At 71.2% G+C, this 19,426-nt stretch overlaps 1 protein-coding gene across 1 annotated transcript in view; it reads right to left on the reverse strand.

Moving 5' to 3' along the window:
• PLCH2 (phospholipase C eta 2) overlaps positions 1-19,426 on the reverse strand; it is a 44,282-nt gene that overhangs the window by 16,549 nt on the left and 8,307 nt on the right. The window contains exons 2-5 of the mRNA XM_089299358.1: positions 6,912-7,058; positions 5,361-5,614; positions 5,105-5,233; positions 94-264 (exon numbers count right to left, since the gene is read on the reverse strand). Coding sequence (XP_089155484.1) covers positions 94-264; positions 5,105-5,233; positions 5,361-5,614; positions 6,912-7,058 — 701 coding nt within the window. The remainder of the gene's footprint in view (positions 1-93; positions 265-5,104; positions 5,234-5,360; positions 5,615-6,911; positions 7,059-19,426) is intronic.

Below are 19,426 nucleotides of genomic sequence, written 5' to 3' on the forward strand. Positions count from 1 at the left end.
CCGGTTGGCCGTGGCGCGCGTGGCTCGCGTGGCGCGCGTGGCCTGGGCTCTGGCACACCGCGGCACGCCGCGCAGCCCCGGGCGGGCTCTTACTTTCTGCTCCACCTCCAGGAAGCGCTGCAGGTCGGCGGCGTCCAGGTGGTCCTTGTGGTTGCTGTAGGTCAGCATGAGCAGGTAGAGGTCCCGGCGCGTGGACATCATCTTGTAGAAGGCGCAGAACTCCTCGAAGCCCAGCGTGCCCTGGTGGTCATCCGTGTCCGCCTCCTGCGAGTGACGCCTCGGTTCCACCCTTGACCACGCAAGCCGCGCAGGGCACTGCGGCCACTCCCGCCCCAGCTGAGCCCCAGACCAAGCCCAGACTCCTCCCTGCCATGGAGGGTGCCCGGCTTCAGGTCCCTACCCGGGGCTCCCAAACGGCGGCTCCTGACTCACCCTCAGACCCTCCTGCCAGGAAGACCCCAGGAAAGCAGCCGTGACGGCCCCTCCCAGTGTGACGCCTCTCCCAGTGTGACGGCCTCTCCTAGTGTGACGGCCTCTCCCAGTGTGACGGCCTCTCCCAGTGTGACGGCCTCTCCCGGTGTGACGGCCTCTCCCAGTGTGACGGCCTCTCCCAGTGTGACGGCCTCTCCCAGTGTGACGGCCTCTCCCAGTGTGACGGCCTCTCCCAGTGTGACGCCTCTCCTGGTGTGACGGCCTCTCCCAGTGTGACGGCCTCTCCTGGTGTGACGGCCTCTCCTGGTGTGACGGCCTCTCCTGGTGTGACGGCCTCTCCCGGTGTGACGGCCTCTCCCAGTGTGACGGCCTCTCCCAGTGTGACGGCCTCTCCCGGTGTGACGCCTCTCCTGGTGTGACGGCCTCTCCTGGTGTGACGGCCTCTCCCAGTGTGACGCCTCTCCCAGTGTGACGGCCTCTCCTAGTGTGACGGCCTCTCCCAGTGTGACGCCTCTCCTAGTGTGACAGCCTGTCCTAGTGTGACGGCCTCTCCCGGTGTGACGGCCTCTCCCGGTGTGACGGCCTCTCCCGGTGTGACGGCCTCTCCCAGTGTGACGGCCTCTCCCAGTGTGACGCCTCTCCTGGTGTGACGGCCTCTCCTGGTGTGACGGCCTCTCCCAGTGTGACGCCTCTCCCAGTGTGACGGCCTCTCCCAGTGTGACGCCTCTCCCAGTGTGACGGCCTCTCCTAGTGTGACGGCCTCTCCCAGTGTGACGCCTCTCCTAGTGTGACAGCCTGTCCTAGTGTGACGGCCTCTCCCGGTGTGACGGCCTCTCCCGGTGTGACAGCCTCTCCTAGTGTGACGGCCTCTCCTAGTGTGACGGCCTCTCCCTAGTGTGACGGCCTCTCCCAGTGTGACGGCCTCTCCCAGTGTGACGGCCTCTCCCAGTGTGACGGCCTCTCCCTAGTGTGACGGCCCCTCCCAGTGTGACGGCCTCTCCTAGTGTGACGGTCTCTCCCAGTGTGACGGCCTCTCCCGGTGTGACGGCCTCTCCTAGACGTGACGGCCTCTCCCAGTGTGACGGCCTCTCCCAGTGTGACGGCCTCTCCCTAGTGTGACGGCCTCTCCCAGTGTGACGGCCTCTCCCAGTGTGACGGCCTCTCCTCTGTGACGGCCTCTCCCAGTGTGACGGCCTCTCCCAGTGTGACGGCCTGTCCCAGTGTGACGGCCTCTCCCTAGTGTGACGGCCTGTCCCCAGCCAGGCCCCCCAAGGGCAAAGACCACCAGACCCGAAAGTCGGCCCACACCGGGGCCCACAGCCCACATGGGGCCCACAGCCCACACCTGGGTACACAGCCCACACCGGGGCCCACAGCCCACACCGGGGTACACAGCCCACATGGGGCCCACAGCCCACACCGGGGTACACAGCCCACATGGGGACCACAGCCCCACTCCGGGGCCCACAGCCCACTCTGGGGCCCACAGCCCACATGGGGCCCATAGCCCACACCAGGGTACACAGCCTACATGGGGTCCACACCCCCACACCGGGGCCCACAGCCCACATGGGGACCACAGCCCACACGGGGCCCACAGCCCACACTGGGGTACATAGCCCACACCGGGGTACACAGCCCACACGGGGCCCACAGCCCACACCGGGGTACACAGCCCACATGGGGACCACAGCCCACACTGGGTCCCACAGCCCACATGGGGCCCACACCCCCACACCGGGGCCCACAGCCCACACCGGGGTACACAGCCCACATGGGGACCACAGCCCACACGGGGCCCACAGCCCACACCGGGGCCCACAGCCCACACCGGGGTACACAGCCCACACCAGGGCCCACAGCCCACATGGGGCCCACACCCCCACACCAGGGCCCACAGCCCACACTGGACTCACTAACATCTCGTTGTGGAGCGAACGCCCACCGCGGGCATCAACAACCCCTTGGAATTAATTCTCGTGAACTCCCTGCCATTGACGGCCCACGAGTTAGTGACGTCCTTGACCCCAGAGGCCCAGGAGGTCACGGTCAGGTCTCCCTGGCAGGAACGCAGTTTTTGCAACCAGAGGGGCCCACAAGAGACCCCAGGGACTCACAGGAGCCGCCCCAGCGGTGCCCCGTGAGGGCAGATGGAGGACCTCCACCGAGGTGCCCGACGTGGGGGGCAGCGGCCAGGGTGCCACCCCCACGTCCAAGAACTGACTCGGAGGACAAGAGCCCTGAGCGGCTGGGGTCCTGCTACCCGAGGGCCATGGAGTCCACGGGGGCCCCTCAGGATGGGCTGGAAGGGGCAGCTCAGAAACGAGCCCACGAGGCCCAGTGCGCCCAGGGCTGGGAGCGCAGGTGAGCTCCGACTGCCTGGACGGCCCTGGTGTGGCAGGACCTGGCCTGAGGGACCCCACTCCCTGGCCCTGTGCCACGGAGAGCAGGACAGCCCACGTGCAGGGCCCACGCACAGCTGCACAGAAGGGCCACTGGGGACCCGGCCATGGAGCAGCCAGGGCCCACTGCCCACTGCCCACTGCGACCGCGTGCCCTGAGGGTAGCTCCGTCCAGGCCTGGCCTCCGAGAGCTGGCCGCAGGCTTCTGGCTGGGAGGTGTCCACAGTTCCAGATTCGGCTCTGTGAAGTGGGGGTGCCTACTGAGAGCCCCCCACTGCCACCCCACAGCCCCCCGTCACCCCGCCATTCCCCGGCCACAGGGCCCCCTCACAGGCTGAGGGGGTCTCGGCAGCCCACCCCAGGATGAGGCCGGGGAACAGGCCTCACATGGCCCATGCTTCTCGGGACAGCTCAACCCCCAGGTGCACGGAGACGGCCTGGAGCCCCCCAGGCCCTGTGGACAGACCAGTCAGCACCACGGACAGCAGCAAGGTCCGCCCCGGGGCAGCCTCTCCTCCACGGCCGCACCCATGGGGAGCTCAAGGTGGGGGTGGCAGTGCCGGGGCCCCCGAGGTCCCTGTGGACCAGGAGAACTGTCAGCAAGTGGGGGCACTGGCCACGTGCTTGTCCCCGAGGGCAGCGGTGCCCTGGGGCAGGAGGGCCCTGACCTGTGCTCCCGGAGGCTGAATGACCAGGCGTGTGGGCGGACACCCAGCAGGACCTGGCATCCACGCCGTGGGCCCACGCGGAGGCTGGGACAGAGCCATCTGGAGCAAGGAACGTGGGGCCCAGCCCCGAGATAGCGCATGAGACCCCGTGAGTCTGGCGAGGGGCAGAAGGGCAGGCCCGACACTGGACACTGGCCATCCGCACACAGGACAACCAGGGCCCCCGTGGCAGAGCCGGGGGCATGGTGGGGGCCGGGCAGAGTTCATGGAGAGGGGCCTCCCTCCACCCCCGTGCCGGGCAGCACCGCCTACGGACCCGGAGTTGGAGCTGTGACCCCTTGACCTGAGTGAAAACCCACAAGGAGGCTCACGGCAGCGCCCCGCAGCCCCCGCGGCCGAGCCCCCCGCAAGCCGAGGGTCTCTTGGGCAACGAGGCCGAGAGCCCGTGCAGCCCTGGGCCCCTCGGTGCTGTCTGAGGTTTACTGAGTCTGCACCCCAGCCAGTCTCCATCCGCTCCAGATCTCTGTGCCATTTCAGGCCAGGGAAGCAACATCGAGATTTCTCTGTAGCCAAATTGACGCTAATTATCAGGATGACCCAGGCTGGCCGGAGGCCACAGCTCCTCCCCTGGGCCTGGAGAGGGCGGCCATGCAGACGGCAGGGAGGCGAGGGGCACCAGCACCAGGCCACCTCCCGCAGGCTGACCCGCGTGGGCAAGGCCACTGCGTGCCAGGCCCCTGGGCAGCAGCCCCAGCCTGCCCCCCCCAGCTCAGGCTCTCCCCACTGCCCAGGGCATCCCAGGGGCAGCCTGGCGGCGGGCAGGCCTTGGCCAGGACACCTGGGGCCAGCAGAGCTCTGAGCCCAGGGCCCAGCGTTGCCACACCGCAGGCAGGCGTGGTGGCCCGGGCGGCCACCACCGAGCTCCTTGGAGCCGAGACCTCGAGCAGGGACCTCAGGCCCAGGAGCCTCCACGCGGCCACACGCCTGCCGCAGACCCCACGTCCGCCCAGCCTCGCCTGTGGCGGGACCTCAGCCAGGCCCCACATGGCTCGGCCCTGGGTGCTGGGCGCCCATTGCCCAGGTAGCCTGGGTCCCCACGGGGGTCCTTGGGGGCCTGAACCTCGCAGTCCTCCCTGAGCAGCCTGCCGCCTGCCCTCTCTTGGGCACAGACCCACGAGCTCCAGAGAGCACAGGCAGGACCTCCAGGGCCTGGACACGGAGGAACGGCCAGGCCAGGCTGCGCGTGGCGCGTGCGTGGCGCGTGCGTGGCGTGTGCGTGGCGTGTGCGTGGCGTGTGCTGGGTGTGGAGCCCTCTCTCCACCCACAGGGCAGCGAGGCGAGGCTCAGCCCTGCCCCACGCCCGGCTGCTGACACGGAGCTCGGCTCCCCCGCGGGAGCTCCGGAGTGCGGCCGGGCCTGCTGGGTTCGCCTTCATGGCTCCCAGCGCCAGGGGCACACGTGGGGGCAGCGAGAGCCACGCCCGCCCGCCTCTGCGCAGCTCTGCCCTCTGCAGCGGCTCCATTTCTGCCCCCGCCCAGACGCCGGGGCTGGGCGCCGTGCCCCCCCCCCCCCCGCAGGCTCCGGCCGGCGGCCCCCGCTCACCCTGAACATCTGCTTCACCCTCTGCCGCGGCAGGTTCACGTTGAGTTTGTGCAGCAGCTGCAGCACCTCGCCGATGCTCAGGCTGCCGTCGCCGTTCTTGTCGGCTTCGGCGAACGTCTGCTTCAGCCACTTCGGGGCCGAGTTAGGGGCAACACCGGTCCCGGGCCCGGCCCCTCCCCGAGGCTGCAAGGAGCAGAGGGCGGGGAACCCCCCCACCGAGGCACACGGCCCGGCCCGAGCCTGCCCAGCCCGGCACCAAAGGATATTGGTCCCTGGTGCGCTGGCGGCGGGCCAGGCTGTCCTCGTCGCTGATGCCGGCCAGGAGGTAGCGCAGGCCGGTGACCCAGACGCGGGCCTGCTCGCCGCTGGGCGACACCAGGTCCAGCGACTCGCGGTGGCTGCCGTGGTAGATGCTGAAGCAGCAGTTGGGGTCGAAGCTGCCGTCGGGGTAGCGCTGGAAGACCTCGGAGTGCCGCCCCTCGCTCACCTCCTGGATGGAGTCGATGGAGACTGCGGCGGGCGGGAGGGCGCCGGTCAGGCCCCCCGGGGCCCCCACGCCGGCCGAGCGGCCTGGAGCTGCACTCACGGTCGACAGCCCTGCGAGCTGACGCTCTCCCCGCCTGCCCCGCTCCGCCTCCCCCACCAAGAGGGGGAGGGGCGACTCCAGGGTCCTGGCTCGGACCAATGCCAGCAGCCCACCTGCCCCTCGCCGAGCCTTCAGCCTGCACCTCTGACGGCACCTGTCAGGTAGACCCACGGGAGCCCTGTGGTCACCCCGGCCACAGGGGACGGAGCTGGGGCTCAGTGAAGCCTCGGGGCCGTGGGCAACAGACCCCCCCAGCGACCCCTGCCTGGACCTCGGTTTGCCCGCCTGTGCCGTAAGGGTTGACCCCTCCCCTGGAGCCTCTGCTGAGTGTGGGCTTCCCGCCACGGCCTGGGCCGGCCTGCCCCGGTCTGGCCCCTGCCTCTCCAGCTGGTGGCCGTCCCTCGGCCCCTGGCAGTGAGGGGGATACAGGCCGCCCAGACTCGGTCCAGGGAACAGCCGCCCACTCCGCTCCTCTCGCCAAGGGACCCTCCGGGGCCAGGGAGAGCAGCCAGATGGGGCCCCAAGTGCCCGGCTGCAGGTTTCCGCCTGTCACCCCTTCCCCAGGGCCTCCCCATCCCCCTTCCCCCCCCCCCGCCATCCTGGCTTCTTCCTCTGCTCCCGGAGTGTGGTGCTGTCGGAGTTTCAGCCCCGTGTGGACCGAGTTCCCACAGGGTGCACAGGGCCCGGCACCCGGCACAAGGGCCCTCCCCGCTGTCCACGCCGGGGCCAGGAGCCGCCTCCCCCAGGACGCGCTCCCCTGGGGCTCCCATGGGCAGCCCCCTCCTGGAGCTCCTGGCACGGTACCCATGGCAACAGCTGGGCTGAGGCCCCACCCCGGCACACCTGGGGCTGCCTGTGTTGGCAAAGCCGGAGCGGGTCCTGGTCCTGGTCCTGGACTCGGGTGTCTGTCCTGACTCCCAGGACCCCTCCCCCATTCCCTGCCCACCCCTAGTCCTGCCCAGCCCAGACACCAAGAGTCTCCACCGAGACCAGGGCCCTCGACACACGCAGGGGGTCTTTGCTGAGGGCTGGGGGTCTCAGCACTTCCCACCACAACCCCAGATTTGCTGCCTGCCCTTTGACCTTAGCCCTCCTGGCACACAGCCCAGGGCTGGGCACTGTGCACCGCTGAGCCGGCCCGTCCCCCCACCCAGCCGGCCCGGCCCCCCATCCAGCCGGCCCGTCCCCCCGCCCAGCCGGCCCGGCCCGCCGCCCACTCACTCCTGGCCTTCTCATTCTTGCGCGAGGGCCGCCAGCGGATGCAGGAGCGGTGCTCGTCCAGGCGGTAGAAGCGGACCAGGCCCTTGGAGCCGCCTCGGAGCTTCACCATCTGCGTCCCCTCCTGCATGGCACGCATGCAGCGCTCCACTGCGGAGACGGCACAGGCGTCGGCACGCGGAGCTCACCACCCCTGCCGCCCGCGAGACCAAGGCCGAGGCCAGCCTGGGCCGCACGCCCAACCCACTCTGCCCACCGGGGCCCTGCCGCCCTCCCCTCGGCCCCCACCTCCTGGCCAGGCCCCGGGGGCCATCACAGATGGGGCGATGGGTGCAGGGAGGGGGTGGGGCTGGGCTGGCTCCCAGGAGCCCCTGTGCAGAGGCGGCCCCAGGCCAGGCACAGGGTGGCCAGGGAGAGCCCCGGCCTGCCTCTCCCACGCCCCAGGGGAGGGGCCGCAGACTCTGTGGCGTCCAGGCCAGGGTCAGGCCCTGCACACCGGCTTACAGGAGCCCAGGAAGCTCCGTGAGGGACCCACGTGGGCACTGAGGAGTAGTGCCGGCCTGGGGGGCTCCCAGAGTGCAGTGCAGGGAGGAGGCGGGGGCACGAGGCTCTGGAGGGGGCCACCCAGCCAGGGCTTCTGCCAGCTGGGACAGAGACCGACCAGGGGACAGCCTGACCATGGCCTCTGTGCACCGGCCTGACAGACACCCGTCCCTGCTGGGTCCCCTCCCCCACTCCAGAGTGACAGCGCGAGGGCCACCGGGGCCCCAACCCCGCACCTCCAGCCCCGCCCCTCCCAGGGCTCAGCCTCAGGCCCCTGTGGGAAGCAGAGGAGCTGCCCCCTCCCCGAGATCCACAGAGGGAGATCCTCGGACCCCCACCCCCAGAGGCACCAGGTGGCCCCGAACCGGAGCGCCGCTTGGCCACTCCCGGGCCCTCCTTACCTAGCAGGCAGAGCCGGCCCTGCGGGGACACCCCCACGCTGCCCCCCGCCCAGAGAAGCACCTCAGCCAGGCAGGCCACGGCTCCCTTGGTCTGGCCGGCAGTGGACGGCCAGGGGCTGGGCATGCTTGGTGATGGCGGGGGCGGTGCCCCACCCTGTCTGCGGCGCTGGGTCAGGCAGAGGCGGTGCTGGGTGCAGGGTCTCTGCTCTGCCTCTTCCTCTCCCCGCCCTGCCAGGGCTGCCCCCAGGCCCTGCTAGCATTGGCCCCGCTGTCCCCTGCTGCCCCCAGGCCTGCCGCCCGCCCTCCTGGGCCCCAGGGGGTCCCCAAAGAAGTCGCGTGCAGGAGGCTGGGTCAGCCGCAGAGCCTCGGCCCCACCCACCCTGGGGCCCAATCCCTGTGCTAATCCAAGCTGGCTCTGTTCCCACTGGCTGGAGGATTTAGGCCAGGGCAGTGCCCAGCTGGGGACCAGGAGGGCACCGGGGAGGCCGCAGGGTCATCCGAGGCCCCGGGCAGCCGGACCCACACCGGCACTGAGCGAGGAAGTGGGGCAGACACAGGTGCAGCGGCCAGGCCTGGGCGACCACGCGTGGGGTGTCCCCCCACCATCCTGCTCAGCTGGCGGCCCGAGGCTGCTGCCCGCCCCTCCGTGCCCTGCTCTCACATCAGACCCCAGGCGCTCCCAGGGTCCCCGCGCCCCGGGATGGGGCAGCAGCACGTGGTGGGAGGCAGCCAGGCAGAGCCGCCGGCCCAGGGGCTGGACCTCGGCAGCCAGAGCCCCTTTCCAGCCCTGACAGCCGGCACGGGCCGACTCTGCTCCAAGGCCCAGCCCCCAGCCTGACCCTTCCCCACGCCCGCCAGGACTCACCCCTGCACTCCGACCCCAGGCTGGGCAGGCTGAGCCCCTCGCTGGCCACCCACCATCAGATGACCTCTCACAGTCCAGCACAGCGGGCGGCACGGGGAGTGGGCAGCGGGGAACACAGAGGACTCGGCGCTGGCTCGCAGCCGCCCTGGCCCCTCACGCTGGCCAGGCTCCGGGTTCCGGGGCAGGCCAGCCTGGGAGCACAGCTGCCCACCTCGATGAGGGCCCAGGGTCCCCCTGCCCTCGCCGGCCCCCGTCCCAGGCTACAGGAGGAACCAGGGCCCCACTTGGCCAGATCCACCGTAACCAACTCAAAGCCAAATCCAGAGCCTAATCTGGAGCCATCGCGGCAGCCCTGGCCTGTTTATCCCAGGAAGGGTCGGCCGGTGGCCCTCACGGTCCGTGGAAGTGGATCGGGACCGTCAGCCACGCACGGAGAGGGCCGGGAGGCGGGGCCGAGTGCCTGCAGATGCTGTGGCCCCTGGGGACCCCAGGGTGGACCACACCTGGGTGCCCGGGGTCACACGGCCCCTTCATCTTGGGCCTGGGTGACCCCACTGCCCCCCTCGCCTGCTGCCCCCACGTGAGGGGCCACGGGCCACGCACTTCCCACCCAGAAGTACGGCTCCTCCCGAGCCGGGTCCCCCTCGGCCCTCGGAGACACCTGCTCTGTCCTCGCCTTGGCCCCAGTTTGGGGGTCACTCCCGCCTGCCACCCGCCCCTCCTCGGAGCACCGCAAAGCTGGGGTCCCCTGCACCTCCCTCCGGGGCCCCGCCTTCGAGCTCTCCGCGTCCAGCTGGCCTCGCTATCAGCTGGGGGTGGGGGACATCCCCTCCGCCTGCCCAGGGGTGCTGGGGCGGGGCAGAGACGGGGCAGGCCCCCTGCCCCCTCGGCAACCCCAGGCCTAATCCTCCACTGACCACACGGACGCAGGCAGCTAATCCCCGCCACTGCCTGGGGACCAAGGTGACCCCAGCCCAGCCCTGAGATGCCAGGACACAGCGGGCAGAAACGCGGCTGCCGAGCGGAGCTGGGGGTGGGCCTGGCCGCTGGACACCACAGGGAAGCAGCAGGACAGGGACGGGCAGAGGCCTCGCCCCAGCTCACCAGCCACAGGCAGCTTGAGCCCACGGAGACCCTGCCGCTCGGCCACCCCAGCACAGCGCAGGCCCCTCCCACCCCGCGGTCGGCCAGCCCTGGTCCCCAGCCCCCAGCTGCATCCAGAGAAGCTGAGGCCACCCAAGCAGCCCCGCCCCCTTCTCCCAGGAAGCCAGGAAGCCCCCGCCCAGGTGCACCCACCACGACTCCCTCCACGCCCGGGCAGGCTCCCCACGCCCCGGCCTGAGCTCACCCCCTCTGCCCAGTGCCAGGCACCGGCTGCCCCCAGGGCCGGCAGAGAGGCCCCGGAAGCTGGCTCTGCTCTGGGGTTTCTCCCAGGCTCCCGGCTGCACTCATGGCCGCACCGCAGGAGGCCCCACCCTCCCGCCCAAGGCTGAGCCAAGACACCTGCGAGGCCTGCGTCCCAGGTGCCCCGGCTGGCTCAGACGAGCAGAGCAGCCACACCTGGCCGTGGCCACATGGGCAGCGAGGCCGGCACTGGGCCCACCAAGGCTCCCCGGGCAGGCAGGGCTCAGGGGACCACGGAGCGGGGGGAGCCTGTCCTCGCCTGCCCCCCCCCAGTGGTGCTGTGCACACCGGCGGCACGGCACCTCAGTCTGGGACACACAGGGCTCCGTCAAGGCTCCTCGGTGTGGGCCCTGGGACCCCCGGGCGGGGGCTCCTCCGCAGGAACTCAGGGTCCTGCTCGCTGCCCTCCCAGGGCCGGGAGGGGGGACAGGACTGGGGAGGGGACGGGGGAGCTGCCAGCGTGGCCTGGCCTGGCCTGCAGGACTCAGCCCGCTCCAGCCCCGTCCGAGCGGAGCAGGCCACGGCCAGGCCACACCCCGCGGGAGAGGACACGAGGCGGGCCCACGGCCAGGCCACACCCCGCGGGAGAGGACACGAGGCGGGCCCACGGCCAGGCCACACCCCGCGGGAGAGGACACGAGGCGGGCCCACGGCCAGGCCCTGCCTCCCAGTGTCGGAGAGAAGCCCCGAGTGCTGGAGCCGGCGCCGCCGGAGCCGGAGCAGCGCGGCCGCAACTGTTCCCGCGGTGGAGCCGGCTCGCGTCCTGACAGCAGGGAGCCAGAAAATCAATGTGGACTTCCCACAAACCAGCAACACCCACGGCTCCCGGCACCCGCAGGGCCTGCAGCCCGGCCCTGCCCGCCCCCCGCACTTCGACAGGCGTCCGGGGCCCCTCCTGCCTGGGAGCGCATCTCCAGGCCCCCTCCGCAGCAGCCCCGGGCCCCTGTAGCCCCCTCTCTGCCCACTCCTGCCGGCCTCGTCCCAGCTCACCCCCACGGCAGCAGCGTGGGGCACTCAGGCTGGGGCTCCTCGGGGCCTTCCCCAGCCCCCGCAGATACCCGCTGCCCGCAGCTGGGGGCCCCACCCCACTGTCTCTCAGCTCTCCTTTGAGCCCTACTCCGCATGCAGGGGCGCCCAGACCATGCACTGTCAGTATACAGGGGGCGCCCAGACCATGCACTGTCAGTATACAGGGGGTGCCTAGACCATGCACTGTCAGTATACAGGGGGCGCCCAGCCCGTGCACTGTCAGTATACAGGGGGTGCCTAGACCATGCACTGTCAGTATACAGGGGGCGCCCAGCCCGTGCACTGTCAGTATACAGGGGCGCTCAGACCATGCACTGATCAGTATGCAGGGGCACCCACTCTGCACTGTCAGGATGCAGGGGTGCTCACTCTGTGCACTGTCAGGATGCAGGGGCGCTCACTCTGTGCACTGTCAGTATGCAGGGGCGCTCAGCCCATGCACTGTCAGTATGCAGGGGTGCTCACTCTGTGCACTGTCAGTATGCAGGGGCGCTCACTCTGTGCACTGTCAGTATGCAGGGGCGCTCAGCCCATGCACTGTCAGTATGCAGGGGTGCTCACTCTGTGCACTGTCAGTATGCAGGGGCGCTCACTCTGTGCACTGTCAGGATGCAGGGGTGCTCACTCTGTGCACTGTCAGGATGCAGGGGCGCCCAGCCGTGCACTGTCAGTATGCAGGGGCGCTCAGCCCATGCACTGTCAGTATACAGGGGCGCTCACTCTGTACACTGTCAGTATGCAGGGGTGCTCACTCTGTGCACTGTCAGGATGCAGGGGTGCTCACTCTGTGCACTGTCAGGATGCAGGGGCGCCCAGCCGTGCACTGTCAGGACGCAGGGCGCCCAGCCTGCGGCAGCACCGAGTGGCCTGGCCCGGGCAGCGGCTGGGCGGGCGCCGGCCCACACACAGATGGCCGGGATTCTTTCCGTCTGCAGAAGCAGGCCCCCCCCCCCGCAGTCTGGGCGCCTCCTCCCCGCTATTTTTGCTTCATCAGCCAGCGCGTCGGCCCCCTGCAGCCTCCCGCGGGAAGACCCCCGGGAGCAGGGCTTGGGCCGGGGTCCGCGCGAGGGAGGCGGAGCCCGTGGCTGCTGCCCGCGGTGTCTGACCAGGCGGGCAGGGGCGTCGGCCTGCGGCGGCCCTTCCTGTGGGTGCGGTGAGCAGGGGCCGCCCCAGCGCCTCGGGCTCAGCAGGGAGAAAGGCCAGAGGGCGCCAGCAGAGGGGGCCCGAGGGCAGCGTCTGGCCTCTGCCAGGGACGGGGAGGACCCCCAAAGGCCGGCCACGCTCCTCCCTCCCCACGACGGGTGCGTCCTGACCTGCGGGGCCGGAGGGCCCACGGCAGCCTGGGGACAGCAGCCCCCCTGGACCTGGGGGCGCGGGCCTCCCGGGCCGTCCCCAGCCGGAAGTGTGGACGGAAGCCTTGGTGGGCAGCTGCGTGGAGGGCGCCCAGCGCCGGGAACCCGCCGGCCGCACGCACTCCAGCAGCCGGGAGCGGACAGCAGGTGGACAGGATGCTCGTGGAGTCCAGCGCCCCCACCCCGAGAACCCTCTTTCCTTGAGGCCCAAACCAGGCTCCCAGGGGGCCTGCCACGCAGGGGCCCCGATGGCCGGCCCAGCCATGCCCCCGCCGCTGCCCGGTCGCCTCCCCGCCCCCCCCCCCAGTGCCGCGTGGCTCCTCGGCGCTCAGCGGAGGCGTTAACCTCAGTCGCAGTCTCGCGGGGGGAGGACTCTATTAATAGCCCATTTCGCAGCCTCCTGCTCCCGCAGGTGCCCCATGCCTGTGTCCCCGGGGGCCACTGTCCCCGGCACCAGCCACCCGCCCCCTGAGGCATCAGCTGCCCCCAGGGCGCGTCCTCCTGGCCTGGGGCTCCCCGAGCAGGTGTGGCCTGTGCAGGGGGCAGAGCCGTGCCCCCCGCCACTGCGCACACCTCAGGAGGAGCGCGAGAGGCAGCGGGCTCTGGCCGGCCGCCAGGGGGTGGGGCTTTTCCTGAAAAGTCACCAGATGGAGCCGCTGCCTGTCGGGAGGGGGGAGCTCCCGTGAGGCTGAGGGAGGGGGAGAGGGGCTGCGGCTCTGAGGGGGGCCCTCGGCAGCCTGGACTCGCGAGGGAGCCCCGGGACAGAGGCGGCTCGCGAGGGGCTGGCCTCCGCGGCTGACTCAGAAGGTGTGCTGCCATGGGGTTGTCGCCAGCCCCGTCCTGAGCCCGGCCCTGGGACCAGCCAGCTGCCCTGCCCCCCCCCGCCCTCTGGGGGCTGTCCCTGGGGCTGTCACACTCCTGCCGTCCACCACATCATCTCCCACGACACACACACCCCTCACTGACCGGGAGCGGCAGAGGGGCTGCCCCTGGGAGCTGTGTGTCCACACCTGGCCCTTGGTCAGCTCAAGCCCCGGAAGGAGCTGGCAGTGGGGCGGCCACCGAGCCAGGGCCTGACCCAAGACATCGAGATGTCCCAGGCAGCAGGACACACCCCCAGGACAGAGCAGCTCCAAGGAGCAGCCCAGGCCAGCCCCCAGCCCGCCACTTCTCTCCTGCGCCACCGGTCACAGCCCCCTGCTGGGGGCCACCGCCCGGCCGGAGCGAGGTCCTCGGGCCGGGCCGGAGCAAGCGTCCCATTTGGCGAAGGCGCGGCGCCCGCCGCCCCCACAGCCCACGCCCACCCCCTTCCCACACAGGAAGCCCGTCCAGCCGGCGGGGGCCCACGTGCTCTGTGCTGGAAGCAGAATCCCAGGAGAAACAGCTTTGTCCGTTGACTCATCCCCCTCCGAGACCCCTCCCCCAGCCAGCCAGCCCACAGTGAACACAGAGCCGCTGGCCGCCAGCCCGCCCCCCGCCCCGGGAGAGGGCACTGCCCTCCCCGAGAAGGTGCCAGGCGTGCGGAGTCTTCGTCATCAGCTCGGGCAGTGCAGATGGAGGGCGGGCCCAGGACTCCAGCCCATCTGCTCTGTCCTGGGCTGCACATCGAGGCCAGAGGGGCCAGGGCGGGGGGTCTGCTCCCTCCGGCCAGGGCGGGGGGCCTGGGGGTGGGCTCCCGGACCCCAGGCGTGTCCCAGTCAGCTCCTGCCCAGCCGGCAGGCAGGTGTCCCGACCCCAGGGGCCAGCCCGACACTGACCCTCCTCCCCAGGGAGCCCTGCCCTGCCCGAGTGACCTAAACTCAAAGCTCATCTGGTCCCATGAGGACGGTGGGGGCCTCTGCACCGCCACCCAGGCCACTCCGGCCGTTCTCCCATTCACAGAGGACAGCGGCAGAGGGGACGGGCGCGGCGTGGGTGCCTGGCAGACTCGCTCACTTTGCAGGTGCACAGCTGACGCCCGCAGGAGCCCCCACCTTGTCCGTGCCCTGCACAGGGACACACAGCTCCCCAGGGGGTCCGGCCCAGCGTCCAGTCACAGGGCCCCAGCAGGCAAACTCCAGGTCTCCCTGGAGACCCTGGTCGGGAAGTTCTTCCTGCCGCCAGGCCCTAGTTGCTCCTGCTGCAGCCACAGCCACAGGCCCTCTTCACTCTCGGTCTCGGCCGCCCGTGGCCCAGCTCCAGCAGCGCTGGGACTTGCAGGGGGCTGAAGACTCAGGACCCCCCGAGGGTCCCGGCCTCCCCGGCTGGGCTGTGCCGTCTGCCTGGCTCCCAGGTCCCCAGAGCAGGACGAACATCTGACTCCCGGGGGCTGCAGGCACGCAGCGAACTCAGGGCCCCTGGAGTGAGAGCAGAGGCTGCCCTGTCCATGGTGCTGACCGCCGCTCAGCAGGGTGGGGTGGAGCTGGGTGAGGAGAGCCTGCAGAGCCGGCTGGCCCCTGACACCCCGACCTGCCCCTGTCCACTGGGGTGCACTGCAGACCTGGGCGAGGTGGCTGGGCTGGGGGCACCTCCTCCTGCCGCCCACCAGGGTCACCTGGATTGTCCACAGGGAGCGTCCCTGAGCGGCCACCACAGGGGCAGCTGACGGGGAATGGGGTCACGGGTCCACGCTCATGGAGACCTGAGGGGAAGGCATCCAGTGCTGCCCGTGAGGAGTCAGCGGGTCCCCGCTGCCAGCCGTGGTCCCAGCGCCGCAGGGAGGCCCCCAGCCCCTTCCTGGGGCCCTGCTGCCCCCTTACCTTGGTCCCGGCTGAGCCCACCGGGGGGCCCAGGCTCTTCCATGGCCCACGGCTGCCAACCCCACTGTTACCGGCACAGCCCTGGGGAGCCAGGACCTTGCTCTGCCCCCGAGCGTCCCGGGAGCCCCAGCCTGAGCCGGGGCACCCCCTGCTCAGTGCCCATGCCGCGTCCAAACCCGCGGCTGCCACCAGCGCTGCCGCCGCCAACCGCCAAGGAAAAAAGGGGAGGGGAGGGGCGGGACGAGGCTGCCTCGGGGACCGCCCTCCCTCGGGAGCTCCGCCTGCCTTAACTCTCGGCTGCCCGGCTCCAGGGCCACCAGGGCTGCTCTGGGGGGGAGGCCTCACGTGCCAGGGCAGGGGTGGGGTGGGGTGGAGGCGGAGCCAGCCCCACTCAGAGGCGGGAAATGAAGGTGGCACCGGCCATTCAGGCCTCCCACGGGGCTCCAGACACCACACTGCGTGCCCGTCCCTCCAGGCTGGGGTTGCCCGACAGCCACAAGGGCTCTGATCCTCACACACCTAGGTCCCGTGGGGTGGGGGCCAGACAAACCACGCCCCCTCTCAGAGCCCCTTGGGGTGACCGAGGGAGCATCACTCAGCTATGCTGGTCTGGGGGTGCTGCCTTGGCGGAGGCAAGCACCCGCCCCTCCCCGCCTCCCTGGGTGCCCCCCCACAGGGCTTTGCCACCTGACTGCAGCTGTGGGGTCTGGGGGTGGCGGGCACTGCCGGGGAGCCTGCAGGGGTCCCACCAGGCACGGGGGCAGGGCCTGGTCTGTGCTAACCTGCAGGAAATACCACCTCCCACATCACCACGACCTCCAGCCATGAGCTGAGCTGACAGCTGCCGCGGCCGCCACGGCCCCGCCTGGACGGACCTCACCCTAGGGTCCCAGAGGGTGGCCCGGGGAGTTTGGTGGGGACCCTGGAGCTGGGGCAGGAGGCAGGGGGCGGCCTCTGGGCTCTGAGCCACTGCCACCTCCAGGTGTGACGCCTGCTGCCAGGCGTGGTTCTCAGGTGGGGGGGACACTGCCAGCTGCCACCACCACCTGGGTCCTGCCCGAGGAAAGCCCCTGGGCCCGGCTGCCTGGCGCCCTTAAAGGGCCAGCATCCTCCCCCCACCGCCTCTCCTGGAGCCCTGGGCTCTGGGAACCCGAGTGAGGGTCCCTGCTGAGCTGGGGGGGGGGGCTGCAGGCCACTGAAAGGGACAGCCCATGCACCGGCATCACCGCGCAAGTGCACAGGTTAGCCAGAGGCCGGGAGCAGTGGGGGCTCCCGGCAGCGCCAACCTCAGACAGGAGAACCGAGCAGAGGAGAGGAGACAGGCACACACCCCGGGGTGGAGTGGGGGAGGGGCGGCCACAGGGTCCCCCAGGAGGGGCCAGGCTGCCGCCCAGCCACGTCCCCCTGGAGTGGACCCAAGGGCCCCAGGCCTCCCCACGGGAGGAGTCGGGTGAAACCCAAGTTCAGGTCCTAATAAATAATCCATCCGCGTGGCCGCCCCGCCCTGGCACGCCGCCGCGAGCTGGTTTCCGAACCCGGCTGTGTTACCGGCGGTGATTAAGAGCCGCCGGCGTCACACGCTGCCTTGCTTAAGATTCTCGTCTCCCGCCCTGCGCTCGGGCGCTGCCGCAGAATTCGCCCCTCAGGGCGGGAGGGGAGCCTGTGGCCGGCCAGTCCCTCTCCTCCCCGGACGAGGTGACCAGCCTCGAGTCCCTGAGCCCAGCGCTGCCCTTCTATGGGCCGAGCTCCCCCCTCCCTGCCGCCTTCCAACACCCAGACCCCCCCACACACCGGGGCCTTGCAGACCTGAGGGCTCCCTCCTCCCGGTGCCGGTCCAGGCCTGCTCCGGCATCCCCTGGCACCGCGGGAGAGGCTGCAGGAGGCTGCGCCCTGAGACAGGGCTGGGACAGCCGTGAGGATCAGCCGGGGTCTGCAGGAGGGCACGGCTCAGCCCCCCTGAGCCCAGTTTCCCGGCAGCATCGTGCTCCTGTGGCCCCAGGCCTGGGCTCTGCGTGGGCAGCCCCTCCCAGGGTCCCTGACACCCAGGACCACAGGCGGGAGCCACGCTCACCCTGAGGTCCCTGGTTCATTCCCAGTGCACTTGCCAAGAGGTGCCCGGGGCCACTGCCCGGTGCAGCCTGCCAGGCTCCCAGCACCTTCGCCGTCTTCTCCCGGAGACGGGCAGCGGCCACATCCAGGGCCCCCGGGAGCCGCCCCCTGCAGTGGAGCAGAGCCAGCCACGCCCTCGTGGGCAGATCGCGGCTGCTGTCCTACATATGTCTCCAAGGAGACGCTTCTTGGCGACCCACAGGCAGGGGCTCTGCCGCCGGCCGGGGCCAGCGCCAGGCACCCAGGGCACGGCCAGGACCCCCGGCTCCGCTCCTGAGGTCGCCCCAGAATTCAGAGTCCAGCCTTTAGCTGGGCGGCGGAAGCAGAGGCGTGTGCAGGGCCGGCTGGTCCCCCAGGCCGTGCCCACCACGTGCCACCACGTGCCACCACGTGCCCACCACGTGCCCACCACGTGCCACCACGTGCCCACCACGTGCTGGGGGGCAAAGGCCGCCTCTCCCAGCCCGAGCGGCTCAGCAATTACGCAACGCGGGAGCCGGCCGTGCCGCTCAACACCTGGAGTCAGAGCTCCGACAGCGACCGCCCCGGGGGCTCCTGGGGGGCACGGCGGGTGGAGGGGACGCGGGCCTCAGGGGCACCCCGGGGCCTCAGTTCTGGAGTTAAAGGTGTCAGGGACAGGGCCTGGCTGAGAAGGACGGGCGTGGCCGTGGGAGGAGCGGGAGGGTGGAGGAGGGTCCCAGGGAGGCGCCGTTCCCAAGCAAGGCAAGGCCAGAGCAGAGGGAGCTCGGAGGGGGGCGTCGGAGAGGCGGAGCCGAGAACGGGGGTCCCAAGGCTCCAGACTGTGGGCGGCCCACAAGGCCCCAGCACAAGGGCGCTGTGCGGACGGCATCCCCGGGGGACGAGAGGGCAGAGCAGGCCCGGAGCCGGGCGTGGCCGGAGGCAGTGGCCTCCACGGTGCCTTGGCTGCAGACGGCAGGGGGACCCGGCCCTGGGGGCGGAGGGGCCGTGGGCCAGAGGCTGGGCGATGGGTTGGTGAGGAAGCCCGGAGAAGCAGGGAGGGAGACCGGCTGGTGCGGGGCGGGCCAGGGCGGCTGGAGGCAGCTTCGGGAAGGCTCTGGCCTGAGTCACCATGGGATGTCCTCGGTGCCCAGGGCAAACCCTGGCGTCCGCAGCCACGACGCACGCCCGCACGATGCCTGCCCTGCCTCAGCGCCGCTGGGAGGGTCCTGCCCCCTCCCCACCCCCGGCTGCCGCAGCCAAACCGGAGCCCCGGGGAGCAGGCTCTGCCCTCGCTGCCGGCCCTGCCTCCCCGCACGGCCTGACCCAGATTCCACGCCCCTGTGCAGCAGCCGTGCAATCTCGCCAGCCTGGCACCGAGCCGCAGCCGCAGCCCCACAGCAGCCCCCCGCAGGGTGCACACCCAGCCAGGGCCCACAGGGAGCCGCCCCCCCGTCTCTGCCACTCAGGATACTGGGACCCCTCCCCAGGCCCCAGCCCCCGCCCCCAGGACTGGAGGAATGGTGGCGAGGACAGAAGTGGGCCCCCCACGCCCAGCCCTGCAGGTGGGGACGGTCCTTCCCTGGGGGAGGCGCAGGGAGCCCTGGTCAGCGCCTTCAGCCATGGGGGCTGCTCTGGGACCCCCCAGCCCCTCAGGACGGTGCCCCTGCCTCCTCACCCCCGCCAGGGGTCCACAGCCCACCCCAGTCTGCACGCCTGCCCGCACCCAGACCCCTTGGCCGCCTGCACGGAACGTCAGGCTTCGTGAACAGGAGCAGGGTCCCCACAGGCCGCCTCCTGGCGCCAGGACGGCCCCGCCCTCCTCCACGGTCAGCCAGGCCTCACCCAGCGCCCGCGGCAGGCCGGGCATGAACCGGGCTGGAACCGAGCCCGAGGACCCAGAGGCAGACCCACTCCCGAGAGCTCCCCGCGGGAGGGAGCTCCGGCGGTGGCCGTGGGGGGACCACAGCTGGGCGTCCCCTCCCTGGATCAGGCCCAGAGCCGGAAGGGGCCCGGGACGGGGCTCAGGGTGGGAGCAGGCCCGAGAAGAGGAGGCAAGGGGCTGCGCACAGACCCCTGCCCGGCACCTGCCTGCCCCCTCCCTGCGCCAGGACCCCGT

The sequence above is a fragment of the Oryctolagus cuniculus genome, chromosome 7, assembly GCF_051225735.1.
Source record: "Oryctolagus cuniculus isolate XC-2025 breed Fujian yellow rabbit chromosome 7, ASM5122573v1, whole genome shotgun sequence".
Classification (NCBI taxonomy): domain Eukaryota; kingdom Metazoa; phylum Chordata; class Mammalia; order Lagomorpha; family Leporidae; genus Oryctolagus; species Oryctolagus cuniculus.